We start from the raw sequence: 24,550 nt of genomic DNA, 5'->3' as shown, positions 1-24,550 counted from the left end.
TGCAAATCCAATCATGGGATGCTTTCTTCCATTAAAATGGCTTCTCGCAGTTTATCACTGCTAAGGTCTTTCCTTAACATAGTCACGCAGGGCACTAAAAGTTCTTGCTTTTACTTTCCTGGCCTCCCGTCGAATCACACTCCCCCTTGCTGGTGGTGGGTTCTTGGGCAGCTCCTCCGGCTCCCACACTCCTGAAGGCAACTGCATCATCTGGGCCAGGTCAGATCTCCATTTCCTGGGCCCTCACAGCACGGATTTTTCATACCTCCCTGTTGCTTCCCCCCACCAGACTATAGCCCTTGCACCATCAGCAGTTACATTGTAAGTAGGTAAAAAGCCTGGAAATATCTGTTGAACGGAGGAGTCCCATACCCTTTAGAGCTGAATTTTGGTTTAGGTAAATTAGGGAGCCAGTAGTGGAATTAGCCTATTTATTTATTTTTGTAGAGATGGAGTCTTGCAACATTACCAAGGCTGGTCTCAAGCTCCTGGGCTCAAATAGCCCTTCCACCTCGGTTCCCAAAGCGCTAGGATTACAGGTGTGAGCCACTGCATTCACCCAGCATTTTTATTTTGTTTTATCAACACTTATAAGGGAAAGGGGAGAAGAGTCTTGTGTATGTAAACTAAGATATGGCTATGAAACCAATACGTTTTACAGTATAAGAGACTAATTTCTCCTATTTGTATTTGCCCCATTTAAAATCAAATTGTGCCCTTCCCCAGTTCCAGTATTACCTCCCTGCTTTATGTATCTCCATCAAACATACTCTATATATCTCATTTATTTTGTTCGTTGTGCATCTTTCCCACGAGAAAGTAACCTCTGGGAGGGAAGGGATATTTGTCTCTTTTGCTCACTTCTGTATCTCCCAGCCTACATCCGTGTTTGGCACATAGTAAATGCTCTTTCTGTATCTGTTGAATGAATGAGTTTAGTTCTGTATCTGTTGAATGAATGAGTTTAGTTCAATAGTCTTCCTTGCCCAGAGATAGCAGGCAGAAAGCATCAATTAACCCCGAAGTAAATTTTCATGGAATCCCGTTCTGGATTTTTTAAGACTCTTACTGAAACTGTATTTAGCTGTGATCTCTTAACATCAGGCTTCCTAATACATCAGGGGGTCCTCAAACTACAGGCCATCAGAATCATCTGAGAGCTTGTAAAAGTTGCAGATTCTCACCATCAAAGATTAGAATTCTGCAGACAGGCGCCAGCCAAGGACAGTTCCAGGAGTTGCATTCGGATTGTGGCCCAAGGGCCAGTTTGAGAAACACGGGCTGTGACCCCCAGCACGTGCGAGTAAAAGCTTAATTCCTCTAAGGCAGTATTTATCACCTACATTCGCTCAGTACTCACGCGGGTTTCAGCAATAAATAACCAATGTCCAAGGGACAGGTACTCTTCACGCGTTTTTACAGATCTGGAAATACTGCCACTTTCCCTTCCTCTCTGCTTCCCCTCGGTTCTCGCAAATTTACGCGGTTCCCGCCAGGATAAAAGACAGGTAAAAAGAGCGCAAAGCTACCAAGAAAAAGAAAGAAAGCGAAAGGCACGCTAGGGTCCAGCCCGGACACCTCCGCCAAGTAAATGCCTTGTGACCTTTGCCTTTGCACCCGGGGGCTAACAGTTGGCGACTTTTAGGCGCTTCCCGCTGGGAACGTGGAGGCCCGTGGGGGAAAACATTCCAGCCTTGGGCGGAGGAGGCGAGGGTTGGGACAGGGGGGCGGGACCGAGGGGAGGGGCCCTGGCGGGGTGGGGCTAGATGGCGGCCTGAGGCTGCGGCCGCGGGGAAGAGAACCGGGGCGGGGCGGAGCCTGACAGTGGGGCGGTGCCAGAGAGCAACCCGTCGCCAAGGCCCGCGACCCAGACCGCTGGGAGGAGGCGGTGCCGCCCGGTCTGGCCCCGCCCCTCAGGGGGTGGGCACAGCGGGAGGGCGCGGCCGGCGGGGCGCGCGGGAGACGACAGTTCGCTGCGGCTGCCCGAGCGAGGGCGCTTCGCTCCTAGCTGGGACATGGCCGCACCTCCCAGCAGCAGGATCCCCGGCTCACGGGCTTCTCGCCCAACTCCCTGAGCGCTCCCTCTTTTCAATCTTTAGAAAACGCCTGGTTCTTTCTGGGTCCGTGGCGAGGGGCAGGGAGCGGCGAGCAAGGATGCGCTGAGGACCGCGAGGGCGTGGGTCGCGGGTGCCGCCGTGGGTCCCGACGCGGGAACCGAGCCGCCTCGGCCTGCCTCGACTTCCCCACTGCGCTGCCGCCGCCGCCCGCCGCGCTTGATGTGCAGAGAGAAGCCGGACACCATGATCCTAACACGTAAGCTGGACTTGCGCCTTGCCGTCGGGCCGGCCGCGGGAGCCGGCTGCGGAGGGGACCCACCGCGAGAAAGTGTCACCCTGCCTTGTCAAGTCGGTGCTTGTTGTTCTGTGCTCTTGAAACGCTTTCTGCGGAGTCTCCGGAGTTTCTTGAAGGTGGTGTGGGGATAGCAGGACTCGCAGTTTGGGGAGGGAGTTTGAATTTTGGAGGAGTGACCCTTGATTACCTTTTGCCTGGGGGCTGCGGGCCAGCGCGCCAGCGCGCCAGGCGGGCTCCGGATCGGCCGCAACCCCTGAAGGGAAGCCCTGGTTCAGTTTCTTCCTTGAGCCGTGTGGGGGCTCGCGGCTCTGGCTCGTGGGGCGCGGCGACACCGCCTTCTACCTTCCTTTCCTTGGGGGACGACTGCTCTGCGCTCGTACTCACTTTCTGTCATTCACCAGGCTAGTCCAAAATCAGCGTGAACTCCTGGAGTTTACTGTTTGGGAACGTTTTAGACCCTAGTGGCACTTGGAAAAAAAAAATTTTTTTTCATCACTGCTTGAAAGTCAGTTCACCAAAAACTTGTTTTCCTTTTCAACCATTTTGGGGTCAGATACTTTATACGCTGGGAATTGACTCAGACCTGGCCAGGGAAGTCTCGGTTTAGTAGCCGCGGGTACCTGGAGAGTGTTGGGGGAGTTTAGCAAGCCCCGTGGCTTTGCAAAAGGGGTTCTTCCTAGGAAAAAAAAAAAAAAATACAGTGGGTTTCCCCTCCCTCCCCCCGAGAAGGGTCGCTGAATCGTGTCCCTGAAATGCCCCCTTGGAGATGCCCACGCCCTTGACCCCGACAAGAAGCCAGAGGAGCGAGTTCCTGGGCTGGAGAGAGGAAGGAAGCTCGCCTCCCGACCCGACTATTTTCGTAACGAGGCGACAGCTTCTTGGAAGCCTGCCCCACTCCATGTCCCTGTCCCCACCTCCAGAGTCCTGGGCCGAGCTTTTGATCCCTCCGAAGGAGGTGCACCCCTCCTCTCCACAGCAAAGCGACCCTGCTGCGTGTAGTTTTCAGCGTCCGCGAGCGTCCTTCAGCGCACAGCCCCTGGGGCGAGGAAAGTGAGAGGAGACAGCGGGTCAGGCTGGTGGGGTCTGATCCTGGTCAGCAGCCTGCTAGCTGGGCGAACCTGAGCAGTGACAGGACCTCACCGTGCCTCCTTCAACTGCAGCAAAGGGGTGATAACTGTATTACCTCCGCGCGGGGAGGTTGTGAGGATCAAATGAGCTCATTCAAGTAAAGTGATTAGCAGGGTGCCTGTTCCCGATGTTCAATAAATACCCAATGTGTGCTTATCACTGCAGAAGGAAACCCCTGCTTGCAGTCATTAATCTGCATTTAAAGACGGCTTCGTCCCACTTCCCACCCTTCCCCATCCCCAGTCTTGTTTTGCGTGAGTCTTTTTACACCCAATATGGGTGAGCAAATGGGTTCATTCTCAGGATTCAGAGGTTGTTTCGGCGATTATTGGTGAGATAGAAGAATGCAGCCTAGGCTGGTGGCATTGATGATGTATTTGGAAAAAAAAAATACAGCTTGGGAGAAGGCAGAATACTGAGTCTCAGATTACATTTTTTTTCCTCCAAAATTCTGTTTGCTGAAGGAATGAGGGAAAATTAATAGTCCAGCAGACTGAAGCCCTCTGAATGTAAATCTATCAGCAGCTCCAAGAGGTTGACTAATTCGCCGTCCATCTGGACTACAGACTGGTCCTCGGTAGACATAATTTGCAGACCATAAGTGTGGAATTAATGGAGGTGCCATCTTGGCTTGCAGATGGCAGCAGATGGTCAGAGGGGTGTCCTGTAAGGCAACAGCCCCTCTAATCGAAGAACTAAAGTCCTAGGGAACCAGTGTCAAATGGTTAGCAGATGTGTGCACAAAAGTTATTTTGAGATATTTTCTGAGAAAATGTTGGCGATTGAATGTATTCACTTTTCTTGTGGCGTGCCAGATTTACAGAGTGGCCGGTGCATACTGAGCGCAGATGCATACTTTTTGCATTAGCACTACTGTTCAGAGTTTAAAATGAAGCACAGCAGACTGAGTTTCTCTCCTGGCTGTTTTGAAAAGTTTGCTTTTACAAATACTTATTTTAATTCACGCAGAGTAACACCAGACACCAAACAGCCTGGAAGTTCAAAAAGGGGACCGGAGGATAAATAGTTTCCAACTTAAATCTTTCCCTGGAGTGGGTGAGAAAAGTGGTTTTGGTGACTTGTGTCATAACTTCCCAATTGCAGATTTCAGGAGAAACACCACTCATTCCTTAAACAGTGAATAGTTGAGCAATTAACTATTGCTAATGATGAAGGCAGTGTTTCAAATGTTAATGCACTGAAAGACTGAAGGATTTTCTTAGGGCTCTGGAGTAAAGGTGAAAGGCAGGTTACCCTTCAACCTAAAGCCTTTGTTTGCTTGTTTTTGTTGTTCTGTACTGCAGTTCAGAGAGCAGACTAAGCAAAGTTTAAGAGCATTTTTACATTAAAAGAGGTGTTTGGGTGCTTCTGGAAAATGTACCAGACCAGTAGAGAGACATGTTGTGATTCAACAAGCTATTACTGTGAAGTGAGTTTAAAAATGTATATAGTACTTAAACTCTTATTTGTAGAACAATTATGGGACTTAAAGGGGATATGGGAGGCCCCAGTTGAGATGCCTTCCAATCAGAGGCTTGGTGAGATTCCAAGAGGTGGTTTCAAATACAGAAATAAGTACTTGGGTTTCCCTTGGTGTCCCCATGGAGATTTTAAGCCATGACGCAATGTTTAAATCAGAGTGGTATTTTTATGACTTAAGTGGGTAAATATGCAATTTGAAAATATTCAGGGAAGGGTGATTTGGTCCAGAAGAATGGGGATATCCAGAGTACAGTGGGTGAAATGGATCGGACTTTTTGGAAGAGAGCCTTGTGCTGGACAGGATGGTCCAGCATTGTCAACACAAGTTTCTCATGCTTCACTCTCCTTCCTAGCAACAGGAAGACGGAAATGAGGCCATGCAAAAATAAAAGACCCTGAAAGGCTCCAGACAATACTTGATCCACCCTACCATTCACCCTATACAGCCAGAAGACTTTTACAAAAGTAAAAATAACTTCAGATGTTTCCCCTTCCTCCCTGGCTATTGCCAAATCATTAAAGACCGAATTCTCAGTGCTTTGCAACATCATAGCAAAACCTGGCCCCATGGTGTGACTGGCATCCAGACCCACATCATGCCAAGCCTGTTCTTGAGATTATAAAGCAGACCTGGGGAGAAAGGTGATTTTCATTTGTAATGTTTGCACAGTCCAATGATTTGAATTACATGAGTTGGGATCTAGTGGGAGAGAACTAATTCCTTTAACGTCTAGACTAAGTTGTATCTCTGACTTTTCTCAGAACGCTCATTTTATCAGGATCTGCCCCTAAAATTCTTAGTTTGGAGTTCTGGGGCAATCAGGCAAAGGAATAATCTGTACATCATTCAAGACACTAAAAAATAAATTCCTTCATGTTGTAGTCAGGGTGAACTAACGCCCAACTACAGAGTGTAACTATCCAATGTGTCCTAGAAAGCACAATTCCAAGACCCTCTTTTCCACGGCTGTAAAATTAGAAGGAACATGCTTTTCTGGAGCACCTTCACAACTGTCTCTATTTCCGACTCTGTGGCCTTTGCATATGGATGAATGCAGAGGAAGGTAAGTGCTGTTCCTCTTTGAAGGAAGACAGTGCTGTAGGGTTGAAGTATGTTTTATAGGACTGAGTTACTGCATTGAGTGAGCGCCATCCATGGTGTTTTCTTTCAATTCCAAATTAGTTAGAGATCCAGTTAATGTAAAAGGGCTTAGATTCCCAGCTGAGAAGGGCTCATTCTGTCCTCTGGCCCTTTTCCTTCTGTGGGACCCTGTGTTATTGTTAGGGATTATCATGATCACTGATAAGAACTGCAGAGTCCTCCTGGGGGCCCTCTGATTAGGTCTACTCTGTCGTAATGTTTTGTTCACTAGACATTTCTGCCTTGCCATCATAATTAACAGAGAACAAGAAGAAAGCCCTCACATTTAGCCTATAAACTTTCATAGTGTCTCCCAAGCAGCAATCAGACTTCTCTAGTCTGGCCCTTATAGAGCCTTACAGTTACTTTGCAATTTCCTGGGAGGCTTGTGGTGCATAGGTAGGGAGCTATAATGTTAGAGTCCAGGAATGACAAATTTTCTGTGAGTCCCCTCCATGGAGGGGAGTCTAGTGAGAGGAGACTTGGGGCTCTGTCTTTAACATTTGGGGGAGTGTTCTGGGATACCATTTTCTAAAACTCTGGCCGCATTGACTGTACCAAATAATTCTTTCTTCAGTGAAAGTACTTTCAAATATTATTTCTAAAGGAGACTTTTCTCCCAAATGTGACTAAAAATATGTGAATGCCTGCCTTTAAGGAAATAAAGTTTGGGGCACCCAAAGGTGAACTGTTATATCCTTCTAAAGTGAAGCCAAAACACAGTGGAAATCAGTTTCTCTTAATAATTCATCCTTGGGTTTTTTGGTTGTTGTTGTTGTTTTTTTTTTTTTTTTTTTTTTTTTTTTTTTGCAGGAGGGGAGGGGGTGTTCTGCTACTAGACTTACTTTCCTCGTGAAAAGTGTGCTTATTTTCATTTTACGTTTCTCTACTTGGTACCTTTTGGTGTCTACCCCGTCCCCCGTTGGGGAAACATATCAAAAGCTCATTGAAGGCTGAGGTCAGTGAAGGCTGAGTACTCAGATGCCTTTGGCACCTCCCATCCACATTTTGTTCTCTGCCCTGCCCCACCTTTGAGTGTCCTGTGGAGAGGACTGGAGGTCACTTCCTGAAGCTTGTCAGAAAGGCGCCTTCCTTCTCCTCGCAGGAATCTGTAAAGGATGTTTAAGGGACAAAAGTTTTCCACACCCTGGGGTTGTAGCATTTCCCAGGCTGGCAGCACTTAAGGAAGCCATGGAAGAAGAGACGTCAGAGGTGAAATGGCCTGTGGCCCATGCACCACAGCCACGCTGTGTCCCTCCTCACACTCAAGTGACAAAATAGAGAGAAGATGCTGAAATCCTGAAGTGATCTTTACCTCTCGATTCTGGAGAAACCGTAAACTCATAAGGGATCCAATCTCCATACAATTCTCTTTTTCAAATTGTATAGCACAGAAAGGGCATTTTATATAATGCTTGGACATCTGTAAAAGTCATTTCATGGGAAGTTCTAGAACTTTGCAAAGGCAGCCTGGAAAACCAGTGCCTTTTCCCTGCTGAGGGGCAGCTGAGATGCGGAGAGGTTCAGTGACTAGCCCAAGGTCACATGTGAGTTGACTGGAACCTCAGACCCCTTCCGGTCAGCATGTGTAAACAGAATGAGGACAGCAACAAAATGAAGGCCTTAAGTTGTTTGTAGGAACCTGAATCAGAATTTGACCATTGGATTAATTTCTGTTCATTCATTAATGTTCATTTAGGGGGCTGGGTGTCTCAAGCAATACTGATGAAAATAATTCCTTAGCTCCCTTAGAACACAGCAAATCTTATTTTTTTCTCATACTTTTTGGCACAAAACTGAGAAAGTCTAATTGAATAGTGTTTCCTCTTTGAGGTTTGACATAGAAATGCCTGGAGGTAACTTACACTCCTAACCAGTACCTGCCACATTTTCATTGTCATTGGGCTTTGATAAGGCAACTTGATATTTCATTCATTTTCTTTTTTCTGTTAGAATGGATGAAAATATGGGTGAGCAGTTTTTTTAACAGACATTCCTACTATCCCCTTTATTTCTAATTTAAGATTTTTATAGCATTGTAATTTGCACACTATTTTGTTTTCTCCTGTGCTATGGTAGAACTATGAAGCCAAAGCCAATGTTGGGGGAGATGCCCCTCTTAGAATAAGCTTTGCTAACGTATGTAAAAGAAGAGTTAATTTGTATGCCAACGTTTAATAATAGAGACAGGGTTACTCTAGGTTTGGAACTAGATATTTTGCCTTGAATAGTAAGTTTAAAGAGGGAATGGGTTATATAATCTTAAAACATGTGCTGCATTTTACCAAAAAAAAATGAGACTCAGGAAAATAAGGACCCTTAAAAACTGTATCAATTAGTTAGATACTTCTCTTTCTTGAAATTCTTCATCTATACAGTTATCATCTTCAAAGGACTTCGTACTTTATGAGCTAATCCAAATCACTGTTGTTACTGCATAGTTTGGAATGTGTAAATATTTGACATAGAATACTAGAAATACGTATACACATGTGTGTGTGTGTATGGATAGATAGGTGTGTGTGTCCGTGTCGCAGCGATTTATTTTTATCCTGCCCTAGGTTGAAATGAAATAGAAAGATGTGATGATTCAGTATCCATTTCCTTCATAGTTTATTTTGATTTCAGTTTGACCTATTTTTGCTGGCTAATAAGTGCCAATTTTTGATTAGTTGGGAGATATTTTCTGTTCCTGGAAATAACTGGATCCGCACAAGACTAGAGGGCCTGATAGAGCCGTGTCCCTCATGGGCTCAGATTCATCTGGAGCTGTTGCCTTTGCCAGGGAAGAGCACATGTTTTGATGTAAGCTACTTGCCTTTTCCTGGTTTATGTGTTGAAAAGAGTGCTTTGCAAACTCTTGTACTACATGATCCTCGAAGAGGATTTCAGTTGATTTAACTTCTGCATTGCTAAAGCGTCACTTGCAGCGCTTCCATCCCAGGTATAGGCTTGCAGGGCGTGTCTCCCAACGTTTCCTCCTTTCAAGGCAAAACCATTTATTAAGTTGTCATCACATCACAGGGAAAATGGGTCCTTTTTCCCCTCCTTTCTATAATTTCTAGGAATGTTCTTTACTAGAAAGCTGTATATGTATGTCTCCAAACCTCAAGCCAGAAGAATAAGAGAAAAAAATCAAAAAGAAAAAAACTTAAAAAGAAAAACCCCCAAAGCTTCCGTTCCTTACTAGGACTGAAAACCAGTATGGTGATGTACAAGTGAAGGCACTACTGAAATAGGCAAGAAGGGCTCTAACCTGGAGATGAGAGCTGGGTAGCTTTAAGCTAGTCCCTTCAGCAAATCACCTCAATTCTGTACCAACTTCCTCATTTGTAAAGTGAAAAGATGAACAGCTTCAAGATGCATTTCAGCGCCCAAGTCGTGGGTTCTTTGGAAGATAAGATACTCTAACAGAAGTATGAACATGAAACATCAATAAGGAAAGTAAAACTCCTTTTTTTTTTTTTTTTTTTATTATACTTTAAGTTCTAGGGTACATGTGCATAACGTGCAGGTTTGTTACATATGTATATATGTGCCGTGTTGGTGTGCTGCACCCATCAACTCATCAGCACCCATCAGTTCATCATTTATATCAGGTATAACTCCCCAATGCAATCCCTCCCCCCTCCCCCCTCCCCATGATAGGCCCCAGTGTGTGATGTTCCCCTTCCCGAGTCCAAGTGAGCTCATTGTTCAGTTCCCACCTATGAGTGAGAACATGCGGTGTTTGGTTTTCTCTTCTTGTGATAGTTTGCTAAGAAAGTAAAACTCTTAAGAGCTTTCTGTGCATTGAAGTGTTTTCTTCCCCTCAAGTTGAAATTTAGAGGGCTACAGACACGCACAGAAGCAAACATTGTTGGTTTTGTGTTCTCTGTAATATGAATACAAGCTTCTTGGGACAAATCAAGAAGTCGATGGATCCCTTAAAAAGCAAATTGGGCCAGGTGTGGTGGCTCATGCCTGTAATCCCAGCACTTTGGGAGGCCAAGGCGGATGGATCACTTGAGGTCAAGAGTTTGAGACCAGCCTGGCCAACATGTCAAAACCCCGTCTCTACTAAAAATATGAAAATTAGCCGGGTGCGGTGGTGAACACCTGTAATTCCAGCTACTTAGAAGGGTGAGGCAGGAAAATCGCTTGAACCCGGGAGGCAGAGGTTGCTGTGAGCTGAGATCGCACCATTGCACTCCAGTCTGGGTGACACAGTGAGATTCTATCTAAAAAAAAAAAAAAAAAAAAAAAGCAAATTGGAAATGTTAGCTCTTAAAATAAAAACAATTAAAACTTTCATAAATTTACAAAATTGGGGATCTCTCATAGCAGTTTCTAGTGGTCCAGTTTTCTGAGGGAAGAAGAATGTCTCCATGTAATTGATGAGAGATCTGGAAAATTAACGGTGGGCATGGAACCCTTTCTAGAGGTGGTCTTAGAGAGAAGATGAAATGGGCATAAAGGAAATACTGGAGTCAAAAGCTTAGGGAGTTCACAAAGCCACTGGCAAGCCCCCAGGTTTTATAGATGAAGCAACAGGACCAGAGAAATCATTTTCTTAAGGCCGCCTATCTAGGCAGTGGATTCTTTCCTGGAGCTGTTTTCCTGACTTGTTACAGTAATGCTTTGTCTTCTGTGATAGAGTTTCAGAAGGACGTCAGGGCATCCAGATGCAAAGCTGTTTTACATCTGCGGAAATAATATTGGTTGCTCATTGAATAACCAGGCTCAGAAGGTGCTTCCATCTGATCCATGAGATAACTTACTTTCTGCTCTGTACTCCTGCTTTCGCTCTGTGTTGTAGTGAATCTGGACTGCATTCCTCCCAACACCTCTGCTTCCCAGCTTACCTCTTCCTTCATTCAGGGTCCTTTACACTGAATCCCCTCTCCTGCAATGCAGTTTCATATCCAAGATCATAATGCTTCCTTAAATAAAGAAGCACAGACTGGGTGGGTCCAGACGGACTCCACTTGTCTACTAGCAAGAAGGGACACCTCTCCTACTCTCATGTCACACATGTCTTTCCTATGTCATATCACATGCCTCTTCATACCATACAGAAGTTCTTCATTTACTCTTTTTTGTTGTTTTTTAAAGAAAAGCTATGCATGAGAATAGTGCATTTCAAATTGGTTACATTGGTAGATAACACAGCATTTAAAAATATATAAAAATGTAAGACTGCATCACTTACTGTAGGTTTTGTTTGAAAATTATTTTATAATAGTTACATATATAGGCACGTGTTTATATGCATGAATTTGTACTTATATTTATACACACACATACACATGTACATGTGTATGCGTGTACCATGTTACAATGTAGAATGTATTTCCTATTGTGGATCCTGGTCAGAAAAATTAAGACCACTCACTAGAACAAAAATTGTATGAGTGGTTTATTTCTTTATGTAATATTTATTGAGCAACTGCTGTGTGCTGCTGTACATGCTTGGGATATATCAGAGAATAAAATAGACAAAAAAGCTTGCACTTGTGGAGCTTACAAAGAGGAAAGACAGAAAGTAAACATAAGTTTTGTGGAAGAAGAAAAAATAAAACAGGAAAAAGGGGAGAGAGGGCCCAAGTGCCATGGCCCATGCTGGTAATAACACACTTTGGGAGGGAGGCTGAGGCAGGCAGATCATTTGAAGTCAGGAATTCGAAACCAGCCTGGCCACCATGCTGAAACCACGTCTTTACTGAAAAAATAAAAAAAAAAAAAGTACCAAAAATTATCCAGGCGTGGTGGTGGGCGCCTGTAGTCCCAGCTACTTAGGAGGCTAAGGCAGGAGAATCGCTTGAACCTGGGAGACCGAGGTTGCAGTGAGTCAAGATTTGCATTCCAGCCTGGGAGACAGTTGAGACTCCTCAACAACAACAAAAAAGGCGCCCGGGAGGGGGCGGTGGGGAGTAGAGGGAGAGGGCATGGGAGGAGGCCAGTGTGGCTGGATCAGTCAGAGCGAGATGGGGTGACGAGCCAGGACAGGTGGGACATTGTTAGGAGTTTGGCTTTCACCAATGAAAGGGGCACTCGCTAATGTCGCCTGTACAGGGTCACTTGGGGATTAACAAACAGATGGACCTCACAGTAGCCCTTAGGAAACCAGTTCATTTCTAAGTGGAGGATAGAGGATCCTCATACGCACTGTACTCCACTGTGAATTTCCTTTCCACTTGGCTTCCCGCTTCAAGTCAGGAGCTTGGGTCTTTCATTTTCCCTGAGAGCTGCTGGCAGTACGCCTCGTTGAATCAATAAATAGTGAAGGAGAAAATGTAGGATGATTATCTTTAGCTAAACCTATGACGGTACTAGAATATACGGAACGATAGATGTGGGTTAGCTATTGCTAAGCTAGACAGCCTAAGAAACTGACTTAGTGACTGACGGTCTCCCAGAAGCTTCCTGTGTGTGTGTGTGTGTGTTTTTTTTTTTTTCCAGACTATGCAGAGCAGATGTTTGGAATTTTTTTAGGCACCTGAGGGTAGGAATGCTGTCAGTTGCTGGTGAAAATCTTTACTGTGATTAGATAACATTAGAGTTTAATAAATATTAATATATGAAGTCTGCTGTCTGCCTTAACCTTGCTAGGAATTTATTTTACATAGATAACTCCTGATAACCAGTCTTTGGCAACTGTGTATGTTTCACATTTAGTTTTTTTTTTAATTGCAAAGAGCAAGAGATTCGTGTCATCCGTCTCAGTCTGCCTTTAAGGAAAGGAAAATAGTAATAGATTTTTTTTTTCTTTTCCTTGTTCACAGCAACCTATCTGTAATTCCTTTGTGCAAAAAGTTGTCTTTTGGGATATACAAATGAATTAAAGAGTGAGAAGCTGGTGGAGTAAAGAAGGGGGAATTCATTTGAGAGAGCTCAGGGCTTAAGGTATGACAGCTTGGTACGTCCTCAGAACACCAAGGAGTTTGGAAAGCCTGGAACAAGCTTACATTTGGAGGCCTTCCAAGAGCTGAGTGGATAGGCAGATGCCAAACTGTGAAGGCTGTGGTCTTTGCTGAGGAGTTTGGATTGTATTTGAAAGGCGGTGGAAAGTCACTAAAGAATTGTGAGCAGGGGAGTGACATAATGAAATATGTGTTTCATAAAACCAGCCTAGTGACTCCGGGATCCTTGAAGGAGGATGGATTTCTTGGGGGCAGGGAGGGGTAAGGTTTATCAAAGAGTTCAGTGAGAAGGCTGTTAGGATAATCCAAGGGTGAAAAAGTCCAGGACGAAGGAATACAAAGAAATGTTATCTGGCTTAGTGGTCCTCAATCCTGGCTGCCTTTAAATTTAGGGAGCTTTTCTGAAATACAATGTCCAGGCCCTACCTAGACTGAGTGAATCAGAATACTTGTGGAGGGGGTGGTCGATGTTTTTAGAAAGCTCCCAGGCCAGGCACGGTGGCTTACGCCTGTAATCCCAGCACTTTGGGAGGCTGAGGCAGGAGGATTGCTTGAGCCCAGGAGTTTGAGATCAGCCTGGGCAACACAGCGAGACTCTGTCTCTACAAAAAGAAAGTTAAAAACTTAGCTAGGCATGGTGGTACACGCCTGTAGTCCCAGCTACTGAGGACGCTGAGGCAGGAGGATTGCTTGAGCCCAAGAGTTCAAGGCTACAGTGAACTGTGATTGTGCCACTAGACTCCAGCCTAGGTGACAGAGTGAAACCCTGTCTCAAAAAAAAAAAAAAAAAGAAAAGAAAACTCCCCAGCGTAATACTACCTACATCCAGGGTTGGGAGTCACCAGGATCTCGTTACCTTACTACAAGTGTTTTTGGTCATGATTTGCTTCTCCCAGTGACCTTCCTGTGGAACCCACCCATCAAGTAAAGATGGGTTGTAATTAAAGCCATCATATCCATGTGCACAACATTCCTGCAAAATTGGCCACCTTGATGTCATCAGAATTGATAAGCAGTGTCTTCCTTCCCATTTGAAGGAAACTTTGTCACCACGGGGAGGAGAATGCATCTTGGTTTAGATCAAAAAGCACCGCCTGCCTGCACACAGCTGACATGGTTCTCTAGCAATTAAAGCATCAGCTTTTTCATGAATCTTCACCCATATGTCTATCAAATTTTAGGGAATCCAGGGCATCTGCAAAGTGCTTGAATTTTCTTATATTCCTTTAATTTCTGAGAATTGCATTTAAAAAAAAAAACAAATTCACTGTACCATTTGCATCAAAGCCTGATTTTGGTAGCATGTTATAAAGAAGAGAGGAAACCCAAAAGTTCCCTCTGTGAAGCTAGAGCGAATGGAAGATTGAAGTATTCATATCTTGGTTAGACCCAATTACTGTTGCTCAACCAGCTAAGATAACAGAGTTCAAAAGAATGATGCTGGGGGTGGGGAATTTTTGTTCAGCTTACTGTTGAGGGGTGATGGGAAGACAGGATCATCCCGTCATGCCAGGAAATGTGCAAATATGGCCTAATGGTTCCCAGCCATACACAAAAGGGTGTCCGGTACCTCATCCATCTGATGTCCAGAACTGCTTTGTGAAACGACTTTGACAAAAGCTGTTTCCAATAAAAATTTCCTGTTTCCTCCTAAGGCATTTGTCTGTTGTTTGCTTAGAGAAAACCCAGGTATAAAAGTTTCATTGTATTTCCATTGTATTTTTAGTTTCTAATGGCATTTTTGTTCAGTGGGGAATGTTTTTTAAAAATCATCCTCGTAATTTTCACATCACCACCCACATACATTGAAGGGAAAATCACACACGCAGAGCTGTGTTAGAGGCCCCACAAAACAAGCATGGGGTACATAAAGGTGTCCGAAGTAATGTAATATATATGCGGTTTTCTGTAATATTTTAAATTTTATTCATTGTTACATAATATATATCATATATATTTGTTACATAATATACATTATATATATATATATATTTTTTTTTTTTTTTGAGACAGAGTCTCGTTTTGTGACCCAGGTTGGAGTGCAGTGACCCAATCTCGGCTCACTGTAACCTCCGCCTCCTGGGTTCAAGCAATTCTCCTGCCTCAGCCTCCCAAGTAGCTGCAACTACAGGCACCTGCCACCATGCCCGGCTAATTTTTGTATTTTTAGTAGAGACGGGGTTTCACCATGTTGGCCAGGCAGGTCTCGAACTCCTGAGCTCTGGTGATCTGCCCGCCTTGGCCTCCCAAAGTGCTGGGATTACAAGTGTGAGCCACCACGCCCAGCCTGTTACATACAATATTTTTAAAGGGAAGAACCTGTCTTGCAGGAAGAACCTTGCATTTTTGTAAGTAATTGTTCCTTCTCTCACTATGGCATTTGAATGTAGAAATCTCATTTTTAAAAAATTTTTTATAAGTTTTTTTTTTTTTTTTGAAATGGAGTCTCACTGTATTGTCCAGGCTGGTCTTGAAGTCCTGGGCCCAAGCAGTCCCCCCACCTCAGCCTCCTGAGTAACTGAGAATACAGGCAGAAACTCTTTTTCCTTTTTACATTTTTTATAGAGGTGAAGTCTTGCAATTATTGCCCAGACTGGTCTTGAACTCCTGGCCTCAAATGATACTCCTACCTAGACCTCCCAGAATGCTGGGATTACAGGCGTGAACCACCTCACTTGGCCTCAGAAAGCTCATTTTTAAGGAGAGGTGGTTACTTCTCTGTTTCCTCATGTGTTTATCTCAGAGATATTAGTAATCCACATTTTAGGATCAATATGAGGTGTAAATGAACTAATATACACTAGTGCTTAGACAGGGCCTTTATGCATATTAAGCACTCAGTAAAGTGACGCATTGATAGAACTGTTGAGAGGCAAATGGGAAGACTGCATGGAGGAGGTGGCATTTGGTTGGGATCTTGAAGGATGAGTGAAATTTCATCTTGAGCATTTCAGGCCAGAGAATTCACTGTGTGGAGATGAGCACCAAATTTACTTTGGCTAGAGTGCTCGGCTACAGCGAGCTGAACAGTTAGGTTGGCCAAGTGGAGAGCCTTGAAAACCTTGCCGGGATGTTTAGACCTTTTTTTTTTTTTAATATACAGGGTCTTGCCCTGTTGCTCAGGCTGGAATGCAGTAGTGTGGTCATGGCTCACTGCAGCCTCGACCTCCTGGGCTCAAGTGGTCCTTCCGCCTCAGCCCCTCAAAAGTAGCTGGGATGACAGACGTGCGCCACCATGCCTGGCTAATTTTTGTATTTTATGTAGAGAGGGGGTCTCCCTATGTTGTTCAGGCTTGTCTTGAACTCCTGGGCGCAAACAGCCCACCCAACTGTGCCTCCCAAAGTGCTGAGACTACAGGCGTGAGCCACCGCACAGAGCCAAGACCTGATTCTTTAGGCATGGAGCTCCAGCGAAGTTTGCCAAGGAGAGACAAGATTAATACTGTAACTCGGAAAGTTTGACGAGCCAGGATTGGTGGACAGATTCTCTTCAGAGAGGGGAGTCTACAGACCCAGAGTTTTATTAATAATTAGGAGATTAGAGCAAAAGTAATGGCATGAATCGGGGAATGAAACTCTGTGACTTGCATGTAGATATAGGTTCATTTCACATTAAATAAAATAAAAATAACTGATTTTTAAAAATCGGTACCTACATTAGATTGTTAGTACTTTCTCTTGACCTATGAATTGATTGGAAAGTGTAGGAACGAGGTCAACAAGTATTCCATTTTCTAAAAAATATGTGACAACTTTTTACAGTTTTCTAATTCTGATTTCCACAAAAACAGTGGGTTAGGGTCTCATTTGAATGCAGCCTAAGTTTTCATGAGTGGACTTTTTATGTTGGTAAAATAGTAATATGCTCGTCTATTTCCCATGGTTTCATATCAAAAGGAAAGACAAATTCTCATATTTTTAGGGTAAAGACAAGAAAGGATAAGATGACTAGATCTCTGCCATTTGGGGAGTACTGCTTTTTAGCCGTTGTATAAACTGTTAATTAAATTATCTGCTGAAGAAGCAAACGTTCGCCTGTTTACATTCTTTCTAACTAAGTGGCCCTAAGAGTGACTATTTTGACACAGCTTTTCTGATCAATTTATGACCATTTGGAGTCATTTTATTTCTTAGTCAGGGCTAGTAGAAAATAAGAGAGACAGCCAGGCACAGTGGCTCATGCCTCTTATCTCAGCTACTTTGGAGGCTGAGATGGGAGGATCTTTTGAGCCCGGAAGGTCGAGGCTGCAGTGAGCTGTGATCGCACCACTGCACTGTAGCCTAGGTGACTGAGCAAGACTCTGTCTCAAAAAAAAAGGCCAGGTGCGGTGGCTCACGCCTGTAATCCCAGCACTTTGGGAGGCCGAAGCAGGCGGATCACGACGTCAGGAGATCGAGAGCATCCCAGCTAACTCGGTGAAACCTCGTCTCTACTAAAAATACAAAACATTAGCCGGGCGAGGTGGCGGGCGCCTGTAGTCCAGCTACTCGGAAGGCTGAGGCAGGAAAATGGCGAGAACCCGGGAGGCGGAGCTTGCAGTGAGCCGAGATTGCACCACTGCACTCCAGCCTGGGCCACAGAGCGAGACTCCGTCTCAAAAAAAAAAGAGAACAAGACAGGAATATGCATTTGTGTGTTCCCCAAATCACATAGGAGCTTAAATAAATACTTTATAAAGTTAGATTGTTTAAAAAACTAATATCTTACATCTTCCATGCCTCTTGGCATGAAACTATTTTTCTAAGTAAAGCAGGCGCATGCTCTGGCAGTATTGGCTAGTGAATTGGTATCTAATTAAGGCTTTTGTATGTGTGCTGACCTAGTGCCGTGTCTCTATCGTCAAAAAAGGGCGGGCATTGAGAATTTTTGGTTACTCACCACTTACTAAGTTAAATATTAAGAAAGCAAGCACATTTACTTTTTAACAATCTATTGTTCAATGTCTAACAATCTGTTCAATGAAAATAACCTCTAAGTAGCCAAATGAAATGTGTGTTTAAAATATTTTTAAAGACAAGCAGCCTTTTTTCTTTCCATATCTATCTTTTGTCGGAGGGGGCGGGCACACAGATAGGGCAAAAGTAATTTCTTCATTCTTTTTTTTTTTTTCTTTTGGTTACAGAGTCTTACTCTGTTGCCCAGACTGGAGTGTAGTGGTACCATTGAGGCTCACTGCAGCCTCAGCCTTCCAAGGTCAAGCAATGTTCCCACCTCAGCCTCCAGAGTAGCTGGGACTACAGGAGCGCACCACCACCCCTGACTAATTTTTGTAATTATTTTCTTTGGTAGAGACAGTTTCGCCATGTTGCCCAGGGCGGTCGTGAACTTCTGGGCTCAAATGATCCTCCCACCTCAGCCTTTCAAATGCAGGGATTATAGGCGTGAGCCACCACACCCAGTCTAATTTCCTTATTTTTTTAAGTGATATGTTGAGCTTGTATATGTTTTTCCAGCAATATCGTTTTCTGGGAGGTGTTTATTTAATAATTTTATTTGAAACATCTTTATTTCCTTACTGAGACAAAATGTGGATATACATATGAAAAAAAGGAAGCTCAAAGAATTCACTTTGGACAATTCTACACTTCTCTTCAGTGCAGACGTTGAAGTTCTTCCACACTGATGTCACTCTATCGTTCGCTCCCAATTCAATCCTAAGTCTTGGGTTGAATAATGCTACTTTCACTGCTACACTGAAAAGATTAATGATGATGAAGTTCACTTTGCCATGCTATTTATTTCCAGGCTACTGCCATAACTGTTTTTAGTTTGGGTATTAAGGAACTCATCAGGAGATGGCAGGTTTTTTTTTTTTTTTTTTTTTTTTTCTCTTTCCTGTGCTCAGTGAGTAAATTCCCACTTGCTTTAATGAATTTGGATTTTCTTAATTACCTTTCTTCAAAGGCCAAGGAACTCATGAAATAATAGGTGAAAAAGTGCTTTGAAAACAAAGTTACTGGACGAAAATAAGATGTGTACACTTCTAATATGAACTATTAGTCTCCCACTTGGTTGAGAGAGATGCTTAATGAAGATTTGAATGTGGCATTAATTATGCAATGTTGAGAGCTTTGTAAATGAGTGAATAGACTTGTGTAACTGAGTACTCTCATGGCCTGAGGAAGGTGGGAGGAAGAGTTGAAAGGAATATTCTTTGTGCAAGCAGAGACACCAACTAATGTTCCCAGGACCTCCTCAGTGAGTCAGTTTTAACAGGATTGTAAATATGTGCTCCAATGAGTTTTAACACAGTGTGTCAGTTGCTCTTGGCCTTTCTGTTTATCGATACTATCTACAAGATGTTAAACTACAGGGAGGTAGAAGCTTTATTAGCCATTTCTGCCTGCCAAGATTGTGGGATTTACTGACTTCGTGCCCTCCATGTTCCTTGACAGCCTGGGCCTCTCCTGCTGGATTAATACCTGTTGAGTACCTGAGCACTCGACAGTGAGACAACACAAGGTCAGGGGCTTTTGAAACACCCAACCCCTGGGTGTCAGAAAGCCTGTGACTTTACTCAGAAAAATTTTATTTTAGCGTGTTGGTGGAGGTACTTTGCGGCCTTTTGTTGAAGTGAAAAGTAGTACAATAGGCTGGCCAGGCTTAAAATGAGTTATTTAATCTCCCTTCAACTTTCTCATGATGCCTTATTTTCATAACCATTTGTAATCAGAGCACTGCAGAAGCAGCACAAAATGAGTAACTTGCTCCCAGGACCCCATTTTTATTTTTCGTAAAGGGAAAATACATCCTTATGTACATGTGAAAAAATCAGAAAAGACGCATACAAAATGTAAACCATTTGAATTAAACGTGTATGTCTGTTTGCTTCTCCGTATTTTCTACGGTAGTCGTGTTTTGCTTGTATCATAAAATCAAAGCTTATTCAGGGAAAATAAGCATGCTGAGGCACACATGGCTAATTTTGTTTTTCTTCTAATTCTGTTCTAGAAATTGAAGCCAAGGAAGCTTGTGATTGGCTACGGGCAACTGGTTTCCCCCAGTATGCACAGCTTTATGAAGGTAAGCTGGGAATGCCATTTTTTAAAAGTTGGCATAATCATAATCCCTTATTTGCGAGTATTACTGATCTGTGACTTATTTTCAGCAGTTTTATAGTTTAAATGTTTTATTAAAAAAAAAAATGTAGTAAGCATGCAAGACCCCCACCACTGAAAACAAAAGCTAGCACCTTGATGATAACACGCCCATGCCACTCCCCGTCTGCCACCTGCCACTCCCTGCCTAAAGTAATCAGCATCCTGAAGACTATCATTTTCTTCCTTTCTTTTTATATAATTCTATTGCATTTCCTGAAAAGTACATTTTTACAAAGTTATTTTTACGTTTATAAAGAGGGTACTGTGCTGTATGTAATCTCGTGGGGTTTTTATTTTTCACTTAATATTGTATTGTTAAGATTCTTCTGTAGTGTATGGCCTGCTGTTCATTTGCTTTGGCTGCTGTGTAATACACCATTGTGTATTACACAAGAAACCACAGTTTATTCATATCCACACTCTGGTTGGCGGGTATTTTGGCTTTCTCTGTTTTGCTTTTATAAGCTGTGCTGTTGTGAACATTCTTGCATCTATCTTTTGTGGTACATGCATAATAATTCATCTCACTTCTATCCCTAGGAACAGAGTTACTGGGTAATAAAGAATATGTATGTTCAATTTTACAATGCAAGTTTTTCGAAAGTGTGTGTACCAATTTTCACTCTTACCAATCTATGTATCCACATTCCCTCAACACTTGATATTATCAGACTTTAATTTTTGCCAACCAAATGGATATAAAATGATATACAGATTCTGACTGCCATTTCCCTAATCCTTAATGGTAAGAAGAATTTATTCGTGTCCCTTGGCCACATTTGTTTGCTCACGTTGTGCTTCTCTTAGTGATTTATAAGAGCTCTTTTTATTCTAAATACTAATCTTTCATTGGTCATATGTTGCAGATATCTTTCCCACCATTTGTAATTAGGCATCTCACCTTTCTCTAGGTTGTCTTTTAATAAATATTATGTTTTCTGTGGCATTCAGTTTTTCAATTGAGAAAAATGGTTAAAAACAATTAGGGTCTGAGCTGAATTCTTACCATCTCATTTTCTTAGCAGTGCCCTGGGGATTTCTTGGATACTGAGATCATTCTCTCAGCTTCTGCGTACGGTGGGGAGTGCTCACGCTCCATGCATGTCAAGATAAATAGGCTGTTCATTTATTTGTTTGTTTGTTTTGAGACAGTCTTGCTCTGTCGCCCTGGCTGGAGTGCAGTGGTGCGATCTTGGCTCACTGCAACCTCTGCCTCCTGGGTTCAAGCCATTCACCTGCCTCAACCACCTGAGTAGCTGGGATTACAGGTGTGTGCCACCATGCCCGGCTAATTTTTGTAATTTTTAGTAGAGCCGGGGTTTTACCATGTTGGCCAAGCTGGTCTTGAACTCCTGACCTCAGGTGATCCACTCACCTTGGCCTCCCAAAGTGCTGGGATTACAGACATGAGCCACTACGCCTGGCCTAGGCTGTTCATTTAAATGGGAGTTTCATTATTCTCTATAGGAAGTCAGTTTAAAATAATTACAGCTATGAACTAAAGCATTCCATTTTATGGGTAACTTTCAAACAAAGGTTGAGTGAATTGTAAAGTGATTCCCGAGTTAGAATACCTGGTCTTCCTTATGTAGTGTAGATTGATTGTACGATATTTTTTTCCAAGAGGATGGATTCTGAATTGTTTTATTGTTAGACTGTATAAAATATCTTACTATTTCTTCATTCCGGAGAATATTTCCAACCAATTTCTTCTGATTAACTTGCATGCTTATTTTGGTGGAGTTGCTTGTCTTTCCTTTAGAGAGAAGTTTTAACCTGTTAACATTTAAAAGGGCTTTGGGGGAAGGGGGACAAGCATTCTATTGGATTTTCAGTTTGTAGCTCTGCTGGAGATAAGGAAAGATAACTGCATTGGCAGTGACACCAAAGCGGCTGTCCTTTTGTTCTCCTATTTAGAAATTAAGTTTTCTCGATCTCCTGACCTCGTGATCCGCCCGTCTCGGCCTCCCGGCTAATACGGTGAAACCCCGTCTCTACTAAAAACTACAAAAAACTAGCCGGGCGACGAGGCGGGCGCCTGTAGTCCCAGCTACTTGGGAGGCTGAGGCAGGAGAATGGCGTAAACCCAGGAGGCGGGGCTTGCAGTGAGCTGAGATCAGGCCACTGCACTCCAGCCTGGGCGGCAGAGCCAGACTCCGTCTCAAAAAAAAAAAAAAAAGAAAGAAAGAAATTAAGTTTTCTTCAATTATGCTCATTTTTTGCGTTGATTTGCTGCCAGGTAGCACTTTCTTGTGATATATATGTTTGCTAAGAGCCAATTCCAGCCCCTGTGTCACTTCTTTTCTTAATCCTAAAGCACAGGGTGCATTTGCACAGGTTACATTTGGGGTTCCCTCATGTTCCCAAGTCTTTTGAAGCATAAGCCTACTTTTGGGGTATGCTGCATATTGTTCTGGGCCATCGCCTCTCCGTTTTTCCTGACACTGTATGCTGGGTGAGTACATACACCATACATGCCATACCAACCTACACCTGTCCCCCTGTTTAGCTTGATTTGGGTACTTGGCAATTTATACTTCCTGCTTTTCAACCCACAGTGAAAGTTGAGTTCAGAGAACGGTCTTCTGTACATCAGTAAACTATCGTCTTTTAAAAGGGAGTCCAGGCGAATAAAAGAAAATTACTGGTTTAATTCTTTCACTCCTCACTTGCATTTAATACCTACCAGATTTTTAAAACATTGTTAATTTGCGTTAGAAAAGGAATCTGAAATACGGCTCTGGGTATACTAACTTAGAAATTCCTAAAATAATATAGTTACTATCTCACATATAGGTAACAGGCGTGTGAAAATTTCAATTTACATTTATAGATATGATGTTATACTGTGTAAATATTAAAAAGTATTTCTTAATATCAGCTCTGTTATTTCATCTTGGTGTGTATTCACAGTGAAATACAGGCCAGGAATGGTGGCTCATGCCTATCATCCCAGCACTTTGGGAGGCTGAGGTGGGAGGATCGCTTGAGGCCAGGAGTTCAAGGCCAACCTGGCCAACATAGTGAGACTGCATCTCTATTTTAAAAATTTAAAAACAAACAAAAAAAGCAAAATACAGTGTCACAACCTTCAAACAGTGTTACAACCTGTCTTGCTTCATTTACTAATGCTCTGGTTTGCATTAACTATAAGTCTTTCTATTTTCATTATAATGGTTCCACTAATCATTTGTCTAAGAGAGACTTAGTCTATAAATTAGTGAAGAAATGTAATTCTGTGATACTAAATTTTATATATTCATAAATCTTTGGACTATAGCCACTTCCTTGGTCTGCCTATATTATCATTTAGGGAACAATGTCAGTAATCCAACTCCAGCCTTCAGAAAAAAAAAGGATAGACTATAAGTTTATACTCATTCTGATATATTATCTCTAGAAAATAGATTACTAAGAATAAGGAATTCCATATCATTCCATAAAACCAGTGATCATAAGAAATAATAAAAACATAATGAACAGTTATGTGCCCACAAGAGCTGGAACAGGACTAATTACCTGTATCTCCAAAACTACTGACAGCCATATTTATTCCACTGTGTGGCATTAGCCATTTTGAAGGCCAAAGGGATGTTTTATTTTTTATTTATTTTTTTCAGACAGGGTCTCACTCTGTCATCCAGACTGAAGTGCAGTGGTGTAATGAGAGTTCACTGCAGCCTCAAACTCCGGGGCTCAGGTGATCTTCCACCTCAGCATCCCATGTAGCTGAGACCACAGGCGTGTGCCACTATGCGCAATAAAAATTTTTTTAATTTTTTTTGTAGAGACAGTGTCTCGCCATGCTGCCCAGGCTGGTCTCAGACTCCTGAGCTCAAATGATCTTCTCTCCTTGGCCTCCCAAAGTGCTGGGATTAGAGATGTGAGCCTCAGTGCCCAGCCAAAGAGAATTTTTTAGCTTGTGGTGATTCTAGTTTCCTGCTGTGATGACTGATTTCACCCAGGTCTGGTCCAAAGAGTTACCCCACACTGACACACTCCTCCTCCTGGTACTGTAGTAGCGTTCTACTGAGGAGGCCCATGATTTGGCCTCATAGCTGGAACTCCAAGAGGGTGATGACTTGCCTTTATCCAGTGGCAATTTTAGAGCTGTTGTGAATTTCCACAGTGGCTACCTCCACTCTGCTTTTCTTGGGTATATTTACTTACCAAGGAATCTTTGTAGGCAGTCCAGAGAAAGGAATTCCTCCACTGAGTTGACTGTTTTCCCCCTCTGTGGTTTTCAGTTCTGATACGGCTTCCTCATTGTCTTGAGAGAATTGAATGAACTCTTCTACAGATTAAAGGATTTGAGATTCTGTTGTTCTATAGCAACTTTAAAGCTAGCCCTTTCTTTTTCGGGGAGTTATATATCAGTTCCTACAAGGCCATATTGCAGTGCTAATATTTGTTTTTAAAAAAGTGTATCTCGAATTCTCCTTAG

At 43.1% G+C, this 24,550-nt stretch overlaps 1 protein-coding gene across 8 annotated transcripts in view; it reads left to right on the top strand.

Moving 5' to 3' along the window:
- The window catches only part of DLC1 (DLC1 Rho GTPase activating protein), a 521,314-nt gene that overhangs the window by 467,894 nt on the left and 28,870 nt on the right, over positions 1 to 24,550 (top strand). For 5 of the 8 annotated variants that reach the window (XM_023219153.3, XM_023219149.3, XM_023219146.3 and 2 more), the window contains one exon: positions 19,958 to 20,029. Coding sequence is in view for 4 of the 8 variants with exons in the window: in XM_023219149.3 (XP_023074917.2) it covers positions 19,958 to 20,029 (72 nt within the window). In the remaining 4 variants the exon portion in view is untranslated. Of the gene's footprint in view, positions 1 to 1,967; positions 2,314 to 19,369; positions 19,469 to 19,957; positions 20,030 to 24,550 lie in introns of those variants that run through there. The other 3 variants (XM_023219155.3, XM_023219151.3, XM_023219152.2) reach the window with 2 other exon arrangements.

Source organism: Piliocolobus tephrosceles, chromosome 7, assembly GCF_002776525.5.
Source record: "Piliocolobus tephrosceles isolate RC106 chromosome 7, ASM277652v3, whole genome shotgun sequence".
Classification (NCBI taxonomy): Eukaryota; Metazoa; Chordata; class Mammalia; order Primates; family Cercopithecidae; genus Piliocolobus; species Piliocolobus tephrosceles.
This window is presented reverse-complemented; position numbering and strand designations above follow the sequence as displayed.